At 50.3% G+C, this 16,524-nt stretch overlaps 7 protein-coding genes across 7 annotated transcripts; 5 read left to right on the forward strand and 2 right to left on the reverse strand.

The window, feature by feature from the left end:
• Positions 1-805: 805 nt before the first annotated feature.
• On the forward strand, positions 806-2,856 carry N7515_000394 (putative MFS allantoate transporter; the record flags this gene model as incomplete). Its single annotated transcript, XM_056661138.1, has 7 exons — positions 806-1,304; positions 1,364-1,394; positions 1,447-1,713; positions 1,780-1,997; positions 2,068-2,397; positions 2,467-2,560; positions 2,616-2,856. The coding sequence occupies 7 exons, from the start codon at positions 806-808 to the stop codon at positions 2,854-2,856; spliced, it is 1,680 nt and encodes a 559-aa protein (XP_056526304.1).
• A 1,485-nt stretch (positions 2,857-4,341) lies between these two features.
• N7515_000395 (uncharacterized protein) lies at positions 4,342-4,839 on the forward strand (the record flags this gene model as incomplete). The annotated part of the gene is made up of 1 exon (XM_056661139.1): positions 4,342-4,839. One exon carries the CDS (start codon positions 4,342-4,344, stop codon positions 4,837-4,839), a length of 498 nt encoding a protein of 165 aa, XP_056526305.1.
• A 328-nt stretch (positions 4,840-5,167) lies between these two features.
• Positions 5,168-5,906, reverse strand: N7515_000396 (mitochondrial 54S ribosomal protein bL19m; the record flags this gene model as incomplete). Its single annotated transcript, XM_056661140.1, has 2 exons — positions 5,168-5,646; positions 5,711-5,906. Coding segments are annotated over 2 exons (675 nt in total), but the record flags the coding sequence as incomplete, so codon positions are not given.
• Positions 5,907-6,155: 249 nt separating this feature from the next.
• Positions 6,156-7,334, forward strand: N7515_000397 (uncharacterized protein; the record flags this gene model as incomplete). Its single annotated transcript, XM_056661141.1, has 2 exons — positions 6,156-6,258; positions 6,313-7,334. 2 exons carry the CDS (start codon positions 6,156-6,158, stop codon positions 7,332-7,334), a joined length of 1,125 nt encoding a protein of 374 aa, XP_056526307.1.
• A 273-nt stretch (positions 7,335-7,607) lies between these two features.
• Positions 7,608-9,468, reverse strand: N7515_000398 (uncharacterized protein; the record flags this gene model as incomplete). Its single annotated transcript, XM_056661142.1, has 4 exons — positions 7,608-7,703; positions 7,760-8,434; positions 8,484-8,872; positions 8,928-9,468. 4 exons carry the CDS (start codon positions 9,466-9,468, stop codon positions 7,608-7,610), a joined length of 1,701 nt encoding a protein of 566 aa, XP_056526308.1.
• Positions 9,469-9,881: 413 nt separating this feature from the next.
• N7515_000399 (uncharacterized protein) lies at positions 9,882-14,327 on the forward strand (the record flags this gene model as incomplete). The annotated part of the gene is made up of 10 exons (XM_056661143.1): positions 9,882-10,102; positions 10,160-10,742; positions 11,256-11,375; positions 11,438-12,059; positions 12,112-12,209; positions 12,258-12,500; positions 12,556-12,909; positions 12,958-13,201; positions 13,255-13,766; positions 13,821-14,327. The coding sequence occupies 10 exons, from the start codon at positions 9,882-9,884 to the stop codon at positions 14,325-14,327; spliced, it is 3,504 nt and encodes a 1,167-aa protein (XP_056526309.1).
• Positions 14,328-14,854: 527 nt separating this feature from the next.
• On the forward strand, positions 14,855-16,091 carry N7515_000400 (uncharacterized protein; the record flags this gene model as incomplete). The annotated part of the gene is made up of 6 exons (XM_056661144.1): positions 14,855-15,001; positions 15,089-15,108; positions 15,159-15,190; positions 15,244-15,305; positions 15,368-15,492; positions 15,545-16,091. 6 exons carry the CDS (start codon positions 14,855-14,857, stop codon positions 16,089-16,091), a joined length of 933 nt encoding a protein of 310 aa, XP_056526310.1.
• Between the last annotated feature and the right edge of the window lie 433 nt (positions 16,092-16,524).

Below are 16,524 nucleotides of genomic sequence, written 5' to 3' on the forward strand. Positions count from 1 at the left end.
TTGTCTCGTAGGACAGGTCTGCATGGAATGATTATACAGTATGCTGGGCTCGAAATTGCAATGTGGAGTTTAAAAATGATTCTGAAATACGAATTCTCATCTTTCTCAACGAATTCATTCTCGGTAAACCCCTTACCGTTTGGACTATATAGAAGCTAAATTAAGGCCACAACAACAATAAACGAACCACCATGGAAAGCACCTCGGCTGATCCTCAATCTCGGCTATAGATTATAGCGGTGTGCACTTAAGCACAGAGCTTACACGTCCAGTAATGAGTATACAAGGGAATCAATGCAGCGGCCTAAAGTCCGATATCTCGGACTTCGACCGACATCATGCATCCAGATTCCAGCCATCAGGCTTTTGACCAGACGACATTTGTACATTCAGGCGTCAAACATACTTGGCAAAGCTACACGACTGGTGGAACTTTGTGCTTGTTGCCAGCCAAGGCAAAGCTTCCCCACGTTTGAGGTGATCGGCGTGCGGTTCAATGGGCGTGGGGGATGTTTTCTGGGGTTTTCCCCGCAGATTGTCCTCTTTGTCTTCCTCTTTCAGGTCTAAGCTTTGGAGATGGTCGGTGGAGAGCACATTTGGAGTCTTGTGAGGCTTGATTCGAGGGGGTTGGGGACCTCCTTGGACTTGTTTATATCCTGCATTGTCTCGTTGTTTCTTCTGTTTTCATATTGCTGATTATGTCTATATGTTACACATCCCTCTCATACTTATAATCTATTTCAATCAATTCCACTTGTGATCTAACTACTCTGCACTTTCCATTGTACCAAAGATACACTCCACTATGGTGGACAAGGGCCCCCCAGAGTCCAGACATGACTCCAAGGCCCAGATTGCGGAGGCTCCGACAGTCCTCCACGCAGAAACCGCTCAAGAACAGACCACGTTCAAGAAAGCCAAACATGTCGATGGTGACACGGCAATGGCGCTGTTCGACGATCCGGACGAGCTCCATGAAGAGGTCGATCCCGCGGAAGCGAGGAAACTGTTGTGGAAGATCGATTTTATGATTCTGCCTTACTTGGCTGTTTGCTATGCATTCTTCTATATTGACAAGGTGAGTCTCCTCTCCTCAATTGGATATACTATGTTTCCCTCTTGTCTATTTGATACTGACAATCCCTTCTCGGAAAAGACAACGCTAAGCTATGCTGCCATCTTCGGTATTCGCGATGATCTCAATCTACATGGAACCCAGTACAGCTGGCTGAGCAGTATCTTCTACTTTGGTTTCCTGGCATGGGCATTCCCGACCAATTTTCTGATGCAGCGTCTACCCATCGGTATTATTGCCACTCTATCTACTTCGTTTGATTGAATACACATCTGACATATATCCCAGGCAAATACCTAGGAGTAAACATCTTCCTCTGGTTCGTCTCATACCCCAAGACACCTAGCCTAAGCACTAACATATTCTCCAAGGGGCTTCTTCCTAATGCTTCAAGCAGCCTGTAACAGCTTCGAGACCCTCGCTGTCCTCCGAGCCCTGGGTGGTGCCGCCGAAGCATGCTCAGACCCGGCCTTCATGCTCATCACGAGCATGTGGTATACACGTCGTGAACAGCCCGTTCGCATTGGACTGTGGTATACAGCGAACGGTATCGGCATTGCACTAGGTGGACTATTGGGTTATGGGATTGGTCATTTGAAAGGTGCATTGCCATCCTGGAAATACGAGTTCCTGGTGATGTATGCGTTTCTTTCCTCTGTACGCCTCTTTTTTCCGGGACTAATTTACTAATAATCCCTATCCAGCGGCGCCCTTTGCTCCACCTGGGGAATCGTCATGTTCATCTTCCTCCCCGATTCACCGGTTACAGCGCGCGGCCTCAGCAAGAGACAGCGTCGCATGGCCGTTGAGCGACTACGTGAGAATCAGACCGGTGTTGAGAATAAGCATCTGAAGCCGTATCAGATCCTGGAAGCACTCATGGACTACAAGCTCTATATGTTCTTCATCCTCGGCATAGTTGGTATGTGTTCATTTCCTTGTTTACCATCTTCTACTTCACAGCCACATATACTAATGTAAACATCTCCCAGCTAATGTGCCCAACGGAGGAATCTCAAACTTCGGAACAATCATCATCCAAGGATTCGGCTTCTCGACATTGGTCACAACTCTCATGCAGATCCCCTACGGCGCCCTCATCGCCTTATCAATCCTAGCATGCGTATTCCTAAACGACCGCTTCGAGAACCGTCGCTGCGTCTTCATCCTCATCTTCCTCATCCCCAACCTTGCCGGCTCATTCGGCCTCCGCTTCGTCCCTGTGCAACATAGCGTAGGCCGTCTGATCTGCTATTACCTCACTGGCCCGTACAATGCTGCTTTTGTGCTCATTTTGAGTATGCAAATTGCCAACACTGCCGGTAAGTAATCATTCTAGCTTTGATTGAGTGAGCTGAAATGGATTTGCTGACGTATATGGGGCAATACAGGTCATACGAAGAAAGTCGTCACAAATGCCGTCTTGTTTCTGGGATACTGTACCGGCAATATCGCCGGTCCTTTCTTCTATAAGAGTGATCAATCGTGCGTTCCTTTCGTTCTATCTTTCCGCAGAATCTGCTTGACTAACTATATCCAGACCGACTTACTCGCTTGGAATCTGGTCTATGATCGTTTCGCATCTGATCGAAGCTGTGCTTATCATTACGCTTGGTCTGCTGCTACGGTGGGAGAATAAGAAGCGCGATGCAATTCAGTCACAGATGGAGGGTGGTCTTGAGGGGAGGGATTTGGATTCGACTGCGTTTTTGGATTTGACTGATAGGGAGAATTTGAAGTATGCTCCACTTCCCTTTGGCACTTACGATGGCAATGACTAACAGCTTTGAATAGTTTCCGATATATTTACTAGACCTCGCTAGGCTTGAGTGAAGGTTGATATCTGTTAGCTTTAGAATCCTTCCGGGATTGAGGCTCTACAATGAACAATGAAGTTGCAAGACGTTTAGTCCAGTAGGTCTGTCAGTAGGTAATCCAGCAATCCATTTCGCATAATCATGGAAGATTCGAGCCTGCTCTTTCGCAGTCCATCGGTGTGTAACCAGATCAAGGAGATCGCTAAGTGGCGGAAGACCAAATTGGAATATATCCGACCATATAAACGAGTCCCATAGGTTCAACAGACCTAGGTAGGGTTCTAGAGCAGATCTAGAAGCAGATACACAGTATATATCTCACACTGGCACCTTCCTCACTACCAACATCGGTAGTGAGATCCGAAAACTCTGTTAAACTGCCTTTGTTGGGTAAGTGTTCTGCCCACGGCCATACACCACCTGCGGATAGGAAGAAACCATGAAATACACGCGGTCAGCAAGGAATGGAGGAACCACAATACATATCTGTAGCATCAACGAGAAGAAGCCGTCGTCGATAATGAATAGCAAAGTCGAGCAAGGTTTTCGTCACGTACGATGGGTTCAAAATCCAACTGGTCGACAAATTTGTCTGCACGGTAATGATTGTTGGAAAAGACTCCGGGCTGACGTTGGGGGAAAGGTCGGGGTCGAGACGGCGCGACATGGTGGGCTGCTAGATGTGTTCAGATGTTGCGGAAAAGGAGTTACGGCGAGAAGGTAGTAACTAGTAAAGGTATTGTGGAGGAAAGATCGACTGTAGGAGATGACACTAGCCTATCAAGGTAAGTGGGGACTGACTCCCACCGCCATTGACCAATGGAAATGATAACGACTCCGTCTCCAGTCTCCACCTCGAAGAGCTCTTGCCGTTCGTCACCAACTCCATCTCAAACTCGAAGTGACCAAAATACCTTCACAATGAGAGACGAGAGAGACATACTAGATCTGTACGCAACAGACTACAAACCTGTTTGGGCTGCAGGAATTGAATTCCCCGGTGTCATTCCAGAAGAGATATCACAGTATCTCTATGAGGATGGCGAGCAGGTCTCCTTGTTCATCGGACCGTTGTCAAGCCTTTTTTTGGCTTGAGGGGGTGGAAGAGCTCGAAGAACTCATTCGCGATCCCGCATATGTTCTTACAGATGAGTACCGTTCGATCCCACAGGGTTCTCCGCGTCTTTGGATTGTTTCCATTTTGTTTGAAGAAGGGAAGATACCAGCAACATTCATGGACAAGATCTATGAAGAACCTGTCCGACGCCAGGCTTCTGCGATTTCTTATGCTAGCTCTATTCCCCCGAATCTCACAACAACTCCTACTCAAAACAGGATTCAAGATGTCTTCCCCTTTGCGCGCCTCCAATCTTTTCCGCCAACTATTTCTTGCGTTAAGACAACACTGAAGGGAAAGAAGAACGACCGTGATGAAAATTAGTTGATTTGATGAATACATTCAACAATTCACTTGGCGGCAATCTTCTTTACAAGGGCTTATCACGCCCGTCAACAGTCAGCCTAGCCTCACTCTTCACGCCCCTCGTCTCTTCAAACACGCTTCAGGACGAGTTCGGACCCGGTTTATACGCTACTTCCTCACTCAAGTATGCGTTGGACTATGCTGGCCCGGATGGGGTTATTTTGATTTTCAAGGATGTTGACTTCCGTCGGTTGGTTAAGATTGATTTGGCCGGCGAAGACTGGCGAACTACGGTGGACTATTGGACCGGGGCGACGATTTCAAATGTTTCTGAGCGCGTACCAGCACTCTGGGAGCGATCCGATATCCTGCAAGGCCAGATCTCCGTCAAAGATCTGAGGTCCAAACAGAGGGTTCCCGGGCCAGATTCCCAGGTCGTGGGAGTCAGCTATGCAGGCTTGAATGCATTTGCATCTGCTTTGCACATGATCATTTGGCTAGACAGTTCTCAATTGTCTAGCTAGATCCGGGCTCTTATTCTTATCCAAGGGGCGGCATCGTCTCTGTCGACCCGGCGTGGTTGTGGCTTTTGCTTTTGATATTATTTCCTCTTGTCAGGAAACAGGGTTCATGTGATATCCATTACCTCAGTATCCTCAGGCTAACTGGGTACAGTATCCCCTAACTTAGGTAGTCTGTTGAACTCTAATTGATATTGGAAAGACGTTCCCTTAACTCGCGCAATCAAAGTCCTGCTCATTCCACCGATTAAGCCGACGTGGAAGGTAACCAAAGTACAAATGTAGTAATACAGCAAAGGGTCACGCCAGACGCCTTTCAACTCTCTCACCTCCGACGCTGACCACCACCACCACCAAGGAAGGCCTTCTTTTGGCGAACATAGTTGGCCACGATATTCTCGACGCTCCTCCGGTCGTGCTTGCGGTCTCTCATGAAGTACAATCTAGCCCTTCTGCGCTTCTTCTCCGCCCGCTGGACGATCTCCACACTGTTAACATTAGGGCTGAAGACCTTAACAGACATCTCAACAGCCACACGTGTAAGCTCGTTCCTCAGCAGGAACGAAGTCTCGACTCCGCGCAGCTTGATGCTCAGAACGACTCCGTTGAACGGATCGCCGTTCTTGAATGTCACGCGGACGGTGTCGCCGGGCTTGATACTGCGCGGGTTGCGGCGGTAGTCGAACATTGCCTTGCGCTCTCCCTTGGGATCGAGGACGGCCAGTTGCGATTCGGTCACGGCTGCAACGGGGTCCTTGCATGCTTTGCGGGCGGATGGCGGTGCAGGGTAGATTTTGAGGGGCTCGCGTGCTAGAGAGGGAGACCGGAGGTCAGTGTGTGATTGATGCATGGTTTTTCAACGTAAAGTACATACCGGGATCAGGACGGAAGCGAAGAGGGATTTGTGTTAGGAATTGCTCGGGCATGTTTGGCGGGAGAGGGACTCGTTCGGGTCTCTTCGAGTAGGCTGTCGAAATGAATCGACGGTTGACGATGGGGGTGATGGGCCCTGAAGGCCTCATCAAGGTCCTTAAACAACCCAGAGGGCGCATTGTTGGTAGTGCCGCCATGATTGTGATGTGGATGTTGAAGTCGAGAAAGTTGGAGGTCGAGTTTTGGCCGGACCGGCAGAATTTCCGCCAAGCCTTGAGCCCGGGTCTCCAGACAACGCGATTCTTTTTCCCCGAACCTGCGAACTTCAGACTACTTCGGTGTGTACTCGGTGTTTTCTATTGTTTTCTCGAAAACACATACAGGTCTATCGGTGGTCATTATCATACCACTGTGGTATCTCATAAATAAATCACCCATCACCCACAATGGCGCAAACCGCCATGAGCAGGCTCTTCCGCCAGAACACCACCAGCTCAGTGCGACAATGCCTGAGACCGGCACAAGCCCGCCGCTATGCGTCAAACTCAGGTACGCAAAGAGAAAACGCTTGATTACAGTATCTAGTTTTAACTTGAGCAACAGCAATCCCATCTTTCACCTCGACATCCTCCCCGGAGTTAAACGACGCATTAGCCCGCTTCCGCAACGAGCTCTTCATCCCCCTTGGCCTCCCCAAACGGCAGCGAAAGAGCGTGCTGAAGCCCAAATACGCCCAGCAACTGCAACATGAGCCAATCACAGTGCAGATCAGCGAAACCGAAGAGTTCACGCTAACGCCCAAGAACCGGCACGAACTGCCCTCGAAGCGCGAGGCAATCAGCGTCCTCAACATAATGGTCGCAACCAAGAACTTCAGCAACCTCTTCCCCTTCCTCAGCGGCCTGCGCATGTCAAACTACATCATCAACAACGACCGCTGGGAATACATCATCCGCAAAGTCAGCGAGGCAGGCAAGCTGTCCGTCATCATCGAGTGCGCCAGACAGTCCAAGCGCACTGGCCTCAGTCTCGCCGACAAGGGCATCGCCCGTCGTCTGTTCTTCGAGTTGCACCAGACTGCTTCCCGCGCAGACTTTAAGGGCGATGAGACCGCCAAGGCGCTGAAACTCGCGCAGGAGGCTGCTAAACTCATGGAGGCGCCGGAACATTCTGTTAAGGAGACTCAGGTTGATCCTAAATGCCAGCCGTTCGTTATTGGTACGCTTTTGGAGCTCAGTGCTTGCTGTGCGCTGATGAGCAAAGATGCGGCCGATGTGCAGACTGTTCGTGACTATGCTCAGAAGCTCGATGCTGCTTGGTCCCGCGGTGATTTCAAGAAGGCGGCTACGCCCCTTGAGGCCCAGCTGAGACTTGAGGAGAATCTGGCTGTTTTTAATGGTATGCGGTTGAGCCGTGCGGTGGACAAGGATGGTCCGGAGAGTCAGATTTTCAAGACTCGCATTGCTGAGCTTAAACCTGTGCTCGCTGGGCACTTGAAGAACATCAAGAACTCGCAGGTGCTTGGTGACAATATTTCTATGCTATTATTGGCAGAGGCTGGGAGAAAGGAGAAGGCAGAGAAGGCAGAGAAGGCGGAGAAGGCAGAGGAGGCGGAGAAGGCTTAAGCCCTTGATCCTGCATGGTTCTATTTCCTTGAGTATTGATTGAGCCCACATCGGCATGTATATTACTGTTCTTCTCGGATATCTTGGAGCTGGCCTTGTATTTCACAAAATGGATATTTTGACTCCCTAGGTATCACGTTGAACCCCCGCTAGGTGCTATTTCAGATACATAAATGAGTAGTGGACTTATGTCGTAGTCAACACAGGAAGACCCGCGTGAGGGTACACTACACTAGGGATATAATGGAGGTGATCAGTCTTGGATCAACTTGCTCATAAAGACAATTCCAGGGTATTGTCCGTGCTGATGCGAGCGCGGGTTGGAAGAGTAACGGTATCGCCGGCAACGGCGGGGCCAGAGACGGTGAGCTAAGGAAAGTGTAAGCAAAGGGAAGCAGTCGAATTTGAAGTGAACGGCAACGTACCTTCCCCTCTTGCGCGTCGTCCGGAGACCCTTCCGGCACGTCGGTCAAGGTGATTTCAGTGCTACTCACTGGGGCACCGAAATGGCTAGGACCAGTGAGGCATCTGTAGTCGTATGCATTTGTCTGGGCAATTGCACCAGCAACAACGGGCCCAGTCAAGGCATACACAACTCGAGCCCCAGTGAAAATTCTAAGCTCGGTCAGTTGCTCGGAGGTCAGATGAGCGGCAGTGTTGCCATCGATACGGTGGGAGATGCAGAGTAATCGCAATTTATCGAGCGAGAGCTCGGAAGTGGGACTGACACGGGCCAGCTGGCTGAAGAAGTTGCGAGTCGGCATATTCCCGGCATCCAGGGTTCTGGCTTGCAGCCAGCGTCCAAGGGAGGAGACGATGCCGGTGTGGGGGCGCATGACTCTATCGTGGTACTCGGCCATAGACTGCGATGAAGCTACAATGACTGTGGGAGAGACGCCGACTGTAGCCAAGGCAAAGTCGACGCCCTCTCCGGCGACCGAGTTGAGTGCAATGGAAGAGTTGGCAAACAGTGCCGCCATGGTAGTGCAAAGTGGGTAGGAGCGGGAAAGGGAGTCGATAGAAAGAACAACATCGTCGGGGGTGAAACGCTGAGCACGAGGAAGAGTCGAGGCCAAGGCTCCGACAGCAGACACAATATTCTAGTTCAATGTTAGCGAGATAGATACCAGCGGGTCGACTGAAGTTTACCTCAGGCTGGAACTCGATGAACTGGCTCTCTCCAGAGGCAGACGGCCAAACAGTGGTGACAGAAGGGGTCGGCGTTTTCGGATCGTACTCCGGAACATCATAGCTAGCGAGGTTCTGGTGCTCCTCGACCAGTTCATGCCAGACTGCAACCTTCAGGCTACTTTTGACGTCTCCGGGAACCTCGTTCCAATCCATGTGTCGGTTGCCATACTTAGCGACCCACAGAACAAGCGACAGCTGGTTGATATCTTTAGTAACAAAAGGAAGGTCCACGGAGCCAGCTTCAGCGATGAGGACATCCGCCCCTGCGTGTTGTAGATGTGCTGCAAGTTTCTCGGCTGGAAGGTTGTGCGGGATAATGACTGTCTTGTATCCATAGAAGGCGCCGGCTAGATTGCGCAGTGTTAGATATTGATACCCATTCCGAGTAAGCGAGATACTTACCAAAGATTGTAGCCAACAGCTCAACGGAGTCTGTAAGGCAAACAGCCACAGTCTTCGCATTGGCATTCTGGATATGACGTCCGATAACGTTGATTTCTTGTGTCACTTGGTCCAACGAGTGCTCAACGGCCTTACGACCTAGAACAGTGTATATTTTGCCCTGCTTGCCGGCCAAAGTACCGTCTGCATTCAGAGCTCCACGTACGGCGATTTTCCAGATGTCACGCAGATCTCCTCTCCGACCACCGGTCCATTTCGGGGCGCCCGGGTCCTTGACATTTAACCCAAAGCGCAGAGGCAAGCCGTGAGGGGTCTCCAAGCATCTATACGTAGGGGATTGGTTCTGTTGGCGGATCGGAGCTGCTGTCGACTGGCGAGCAAGTAGGAACGGATGCACATCTGGATCCTGAGATGAGATGACGGAGTAAACCGCGAAAGCAAGAACAATGCCAGCTACAACGGTAGTGTAGATGTTCCAGTCCGCGAGGACATCGGCCACTAAGGCATCCAGCTTCCCCACGAGAGAGCTATCAGCAGCCATTTTTGAGGTTGATGAATCTTGGAGATGAGAGAGTGTCAACAATCGGCTATGACGTTGAGGGGCAAGCCGATAAGGGGGCTTGTGTCAGCCGGGGTAGCCGGGTCAACTTATGCCCGTGAAACTCCTTGTGAGACCGCCAAGCGCAGCCACTTCGGGATCGTCAATAATCAACAACAGACCATAATGACACTTTGAAAGAGCAGGGTTTCTTCATTACTATGTGCATTACTAACTAACAGCTTCCCTCGTCTCTTTCATCCTAGGTAAGTGCTGGTCGAGTCCATAAGAAAAGTGAGTACAACCCTATTTCCCGCACAGTTGGACTACCTGTGGATCGAGGGCTAACTTCACTTTCCAGGTTCAGTTCATTTTTACCTTTCCCTCATAATATTCACACCAACATCACGCTATCAATGGCGGCTCTGTCTCTTCCTTCGACTCCGAGGGCAACCCCTCCAGTGCCTCCCACCGCGGAGGGAGACCTGACCCCTGGAAAATGGCGACACCCTCAGCTGGATGAGATTGTCCGGCGCCAAAATGCAGCTACATTTGACGACAAGAACATTAAGAAACTGGGCTGGAATGCTGCAGCGCTGACATTGAGCTGGACATTCGGACCTGCATTAAAGAAACAGTGAGTGAGACACGAACTTCAGTCGCGACGCGTCGCATGCTGACAACCATGCTCAAGCTCCCTCCAACTCTTCGATACCAGCCATATGGTTCACGAGATCCCGTTGTTCATCGTCCAGATCTTCTTTATCTTCAACATTCTAGTCGCCCTCTATCCCCTCTTCCGGGCCAAGGACGACCTCTCCGACATTCCTCTTACCCCCACCCAGCGTTCGCTTCTTGGTCTTGATCCTTCTGTCACTCCTCCCGCTACTCCTGGGACATCCTTTGTCACTCCTCCCAGATACCGACTCTCGACTTCCCGCAAGCCCAGTCCAGCAAGCAGACAATCCTCACCCATGTCCGCAAATGGAAGCTTTTCCGAGCGTCGGTCCTCCATAGGTACATCGACACATTACTCGCCAGTGTCTAGCCCGCTGCTCTACAAGGCAGTCTCGAATGGAGGCAGGGAGTCTGTTGGGGGCAGGGAGTCTTTTGGGGGCAGGGAGTCTTTTGGGGGCAGGGATTCTTATGGAGGCAGGGAGTCTCGCAGGGAGTCTCGCAAGAACCAGAGCCTCGGATCGGCATCCCCTCTGGCTCGCAGCAACTCCTTGGGAGAGTCGACCGTGTCTAGCGTTGGCCCTAGTACCCCCTCTCCATTGGTGGGCAAGCGAGCAGGTCTAGGAGTGAAGAATAAGTGGTTGTATGAGAGGAGTCGAAGGCTTTCTTCAAGTGGCGGGGCTCTTTGATTTCATAGTCTGAACAGTTTCGCAAACAGGCGCTGGGGTTCATGGTCACGGTTTGGAGGTCATAGCGGTGGATTCATTCACAGTGTATTACAAGGATACCAATTCAGAGTCGTTCATTATCAGGCTTTATCTTTCACTCTTCCCCGTGGATGCACAGTACTTTGTAATATATGCCGATAGGCTGTAACGTAGACATGAAGAACAGGAGATTAGGAGAAAAATCAGCATTCTATGGGCATATTTCATGCATTGTCCTGACAGTCAACAGTAATTTGCGGCATTCGGCAGATCTGCCGTACCCCCGTGTTCAGGCCAAGAACCCGCGCCCGAACAATCAGGAACTCAACCAACACTTGACAACAGACAACAGACGCCTTGGCTTCCCATACACGAAGCTTGCAAAAACCTGCATGAAGCCCACAATAGCGTGATCAGCTCCTCTTTTCCGCGATGGGGGCTTCGGAGTCCAAGCTTGTCTTCAAACAGGGCATCTTCCGCCTCTCGGAGGAACAGGAGATCCCCGCAGACGACCCCTACTGGACCAGAGTATGTATTGCTGCAAATGGGATTGTTTCTCTCGAAGATTTGAGAGCTAACTATGCTCGCAGTTTTGGGAGCTCCCTGAATCGACCGAAGATGTCTTTAGTCTCTTCACGCCGGCAGACATCCGACGCACGCGCGATCATTCCTTGCCCAACTTTCGAACCCTCATACTTGCAATCACCTCACGGCTGGTTGTATTGAAGAACCATCCCTCGTTCCCGGACCCCGATCTTGCTCCGGAGCGCGACCTGCTTAACTGCATTCGGATCCTCACTCGCCTACTCCCGTATGTTTACGAGTCGGAGCAATTGGAACTATGGGAGGAGAACTTCTTTTGGGCACGGCGAAAGAGAAAGACAAGACGAGCGCAGATCATTGGCGAGGTCCTCTTTGACGAAGCCCAACCCGAAAACGGGTCAGAGACCACAGCACCACGCACGGAGGATTACGAAGATGCGAAGCCTTTGGCGGAGGAGTTGATAGACACGTTAATGGACCTGCTCTTCTTCGCCGATTTCACCATCCCTCAGCTTCCAACTGCGAAGAGCAAGGTCTCGTTCTCCATCTGGCAGAGTGGTGTCGGCTGCAACACGGCAATGGGATCCAACAAAGCATTGGAGAGTAATCGATGCGAGATTCTCCGGCTTTTGCTTACTCTGACCGGAAAGGCCATGTATTTGCCAGCCAGTGAGTCTAATTATTGATGGGGAAAGTACTGGACGGTCACTAACGGCTGTAGACACATTGCCCGTACAAGGCGTCAGGGCCATTACTTACATCACAACCTGCCAAGATAAGCAGGCTGTTTTGACCCTTCTCTGTTCGCTTCTCAATACGGTGGGTACAACCCATCCAGTGACTAGATCCGATGCTAATTTCCAGCAGGCAATGAAGTACAACCCTGCATCTTGGAGGGTCCCATACGACCACGTTGTTTGGAAAGATCCAAGGCAAATATTGGTGATCTACTGCGTGCAGCTTCTACTGGTCCTGTTGTTGTATCCCATTCCAGAGGACGGCCGTGGAACTCCGCCCAAGAATTATTATCGCCATTATTTCGGCAGGCTACATAGGCCTCAGGACTTCCAATTTCTCGTGGATGGCATGACAAGGATCCTGAACCAGCCGGTAAGTATTCCTTGCCAACCATCTCTCAGGATACCTTCCTAATTGACCAAATCAGATGCAAGCTACAATATCTTATCTTCCCGGAAGTCAGAGATCGGTGAAATGGGCCCCGGAGATGTTGATACTTTTCTGGGAGACGTTGCAATGCAACAAACGATTCAGGTCATTCATTATCGACTCCAATCGCTCTCATGACTTCCTTGTTCTGTGCATCTTCTACGCGATGGAGTACAGACTGGATCCCTCCAAACAAGGAGTAGTCCGGATGTGCATTTTCATCCTTCAGACAATGAGCGCCGAGTCGACATTCGGAAAGAGTCTGACCAAAAGCTTCGAAGCTCAAGAAACCCTACCACAATCCATCCGGCTGCCCAAGTTTCGAGGATCTTATGCCGACTATCTGATCATGGTTTGTCCTTCGCCCATCTTTTGCCATATTGCCTGCTAACTGCCACAGTCAATCCACACTCTGATGACAACGAGCAAGGGAAACTTGGACACAGTTTATCCCGCTCTGCTGATCATTCTCAACAACGTTGCCCCCTATATCGAACGCATTTCTCCGAGTGCCTGCTCGAAGGTCATCCAGCTCTTCTCTTCCATGTCTGCCCCCAGCTTCTTATTGGCAAATGAAACCAACCATACCCTGCTTGCCTCATTGCTCGACTTCATCAATATCATACTCGAGCACAAATTCACCGGTAATCTCCTGTCCAGTCTAGCTCTTTGGCCAAGCCGTTCTGACCTTATCCAGACAATCCATATCTCGTTTACTCAGTACTGAAATACAAGCAACGCTTCGAAGCTGTGCGCGCCTTCACTCTCGAAAGTGGGCAGCAGGAAATCGAGCGCCAGAACGAGAAGAGAAAGGCTGGCAGTGCCGATGTGCCTGCTAGTCCAAGATTCTCACAGTCAGAGGATGACCTCCATACTCCATCGGGTCCCCGTTCGCCCTTGACCGGGATCCCTGAAGAGAACAGCCCGTTTGCAATTGGCAATGATGACTCTGATAATGAACATGAGGAAGAGGGAGCACACACTCCGTCTCAATCATCACCCTCCGCTCAAACCTCACGGAGACCCTCCGTAGCATCCACGACAGATGACAATGGAGTGCAACAACTTCGAGCAATGTCCGAAAAGGCGCGAGGAAAGAAACCCGCTGGGCATCCTCCTTTTTCCAGACAAAACAGCATGACTAGTCAGACAAGCATGTCGGCTTTGTTCACACCATCTGCTAGCGGCTTCACACCGACTGTCCCCTGGGTATGTTTACGTCGCTCGTATCCCACAGATCTCTGTTACTAACAGTATTCCTAGCTCGAGTCATGGTTGCCCGAACTACCTCTCCACACAATTCTCACCATCATCTCGGCAATCGCGCCTCATATACCCGACACGGCGCTCACAAACGCAGCAAGCCCAGAGGCCCGCACACTAATCCACAACCTGCCATCATTTTCCGAAGAGCCGGAGGTGGCAGGGATTATTTCCGAAGCGACTCCTGTTCGCGTGCAATCGTTCGAATGGTCCGCGCTGTCTATGGGCTGGTACGAATCCCTCTTGTGGGGCTTCATCTTCTCCAGCGAAATGGTAGTCGGTTCGGCTTCTGGCGCAACCCCAGGAACCGTCGGTGTCTGGAACGGCACAGGCATCAAGCTGTTCAGAGTTCAGGAAGCGGCCGCTCAAGGACCGACTTTGATGGCGCCTAAAGGTGCTGTCGATGCTGTGGGCAGCAACCTTGTTCAACGCATCGGAAACCTCCGTCTTCGGGGTCGGAACTCGCAAGAGTTGGGAAATAACGCGCCAAGTGCGCGGGAGGTTTAGGGTCATATTGCCATGTACATAGGGTTCCTTTTCACGACATGACCTTTTATTCTTTGACGATCCCGCTCTTCGTCCTTGGGATTTGGTGGCGGTGCTAGTATTGCGATTGTCATGTTTTTCAGTCTCTAGCCACTGTGCTTCAATACCATACATTACTTCCTATTCTGCCTGTGGGCGCTCTGAAGACCGTTGTCAGCGCCTCAGCTCCAAAGTGGCTGCTTGGCATCATTCCGTGGACATAGGTTCTGGCGATTCTTTGCCAAAGCAAACCCAAGAATATTTCAGGGTGCCCTTTCAAATACTGTCAATTTTATAGGCCAATACGCAACGGATAGGTGAGGAAGCCCCTATTCAAAGTGTCCTAATAGACGCCGCGTAGAAACCACGTGCGCGCTTCCGATCGCCATTACCATTTGCCCCTTCAAGCTCCAGTCAGTTCAAATCCACTTTCTTCCATCGTTTCGACAGCAATTGGGACTCCATTTCTCATTTTGATAGTAATTCCTTCACAGAATCCCTCTATATTCATGTTATTCCTCGGAGTTGTGGCTCTCCTCGCGGGTGCGAGTCCCGCCCTGGCGGAGATCACCTCCAGCCTGCAGAGCATTCTGGACAACACCCACGGCAGCACAGACTACCGGTATCCGACAGATCTTACAAGAGATCTTTTACCTGTGAGTTTATCTATGACAGTTTCCATACTCAATGTATTGTGGAAATCATTGTCTGGGTAATGTTGTTAACCTATGGGCTATGAGTAGATTCCTGTTCATTCTCATAAGTAAGAAAACACCCCTGAACGAGATCGATTGTAGGCTAATTATAGCAAAGTGACTACTGGCGTAAAGAGCCTTTCTATACTGGTATGCTGCAGTTCAAGTATGCTGATAACCTGACACCCCTAACATCTGTCTAGGCCTGTCACACGGCTGTACATCTACCGAAGCTGATGTCTGGCTGTACAACGGCACACTCTATGTGAGTTTGGCCTCGAACTTACCTCCTATCCTTGTGAGTATGATTTACTGACCAATCTACAGGTGGGCCACGATCAATCCGCACTGACGAAGTCACGAACTCTCGAATCCCTGTATATCAATCCAATTCTCGACGTTCTAGCGCGCCAAAACCCCGAGAGCCCATTTGTGACATCACCTACCAAAAAGTATGTATCTATCTGAACAGAAATCGAACATGCCAGCTAATGCTTTAATAAGTGGCGTCTGGGACACCGTCCCAGAGCAAACACTCTACTTCTTCATCGACGTGAAAACCTCCGGGCCGGAGACATTCAAAGCCGTCATCGCCGCCCTAGAACCTCTACGCGAGAAGGGCTACCTAACCACCGTCAAGGACGGCAAGATCACCAATGGGCCCGTCACTATCATCGGCACGGGCGAGACACCGCTCGACATGGTCGCGCCCGTCAAAGACCGGGATTACTTTTTCGATGCGCCTCTCGCGAACCTGAATGATCCTGAATACGCTAATATCACTGGTGTTGTGTCGCCGGTTGCTTCGACTGATTTTCAGGAAGCTGTTGGCAAGATCACGGTTGATACGGATCCGATCCTGAAGGATGAGCAGCTGAAGAAGCTGAGGGAGCAGATTGCTGTCGCTAATGAGAGGGGCATTGGGGCTAGATATTGGAATACGCCGTATTATCCGATTCGGACGAGGAATTTGGTTTGGAGGACTCTGCTAAGGGAGGGTGTTATTCTTCTTAATGCTGATGATTTGGATGCTGTTGCCTCATTGTTCTAGGTGATTACCGGTCCCAAGCGAGAGCGAGCTCACACAGCTACTTTTTTCATTTGCTTTTACTATATGCGTTGCGCATGGTGATTACTTAGCTCATATTCTTGGCCTTGAGCCAGTATCTACACTTTCATGTGAATTACATGCATGTATTGTTCTCGAATGTCTATCATTCATTGCTCAATGGTGATCAAAACACTGGAATTTCCCGACAGCCACCAATCTTGAAAGAATATAGTTTATTTGCTATGTTATTGTTTGCTTCTCCTGCATAGCATCAGCAAGATCACTTTGAATGGCACTAAGTGCCTTTGAAGGTCGTAAACAGGAGAATTCCGACTTAGGGCGTTATTGGACGTTGGTATGAAATCCAGTCCAGGCTCCATGGAAGATGAGTAGAACTTTCAGAATACGATAGTACAACCACCTCGCCACCAAT

Source organism: Penicillium bovifimosum, assembly GCF_028826915.1.
Source record: "Penicillium bovifimosum strain IBT 22155 chromosome Unknown utg000001l_segment0_segment0, whole genome shotgun sequence".
Lineage (NCBI taxonomy): Eukaryota > Fungi > Ascomycota > Eurotiomycetes > Eurotiales > Aspergillaceae > Penicillium > Penicillium bovifimosum.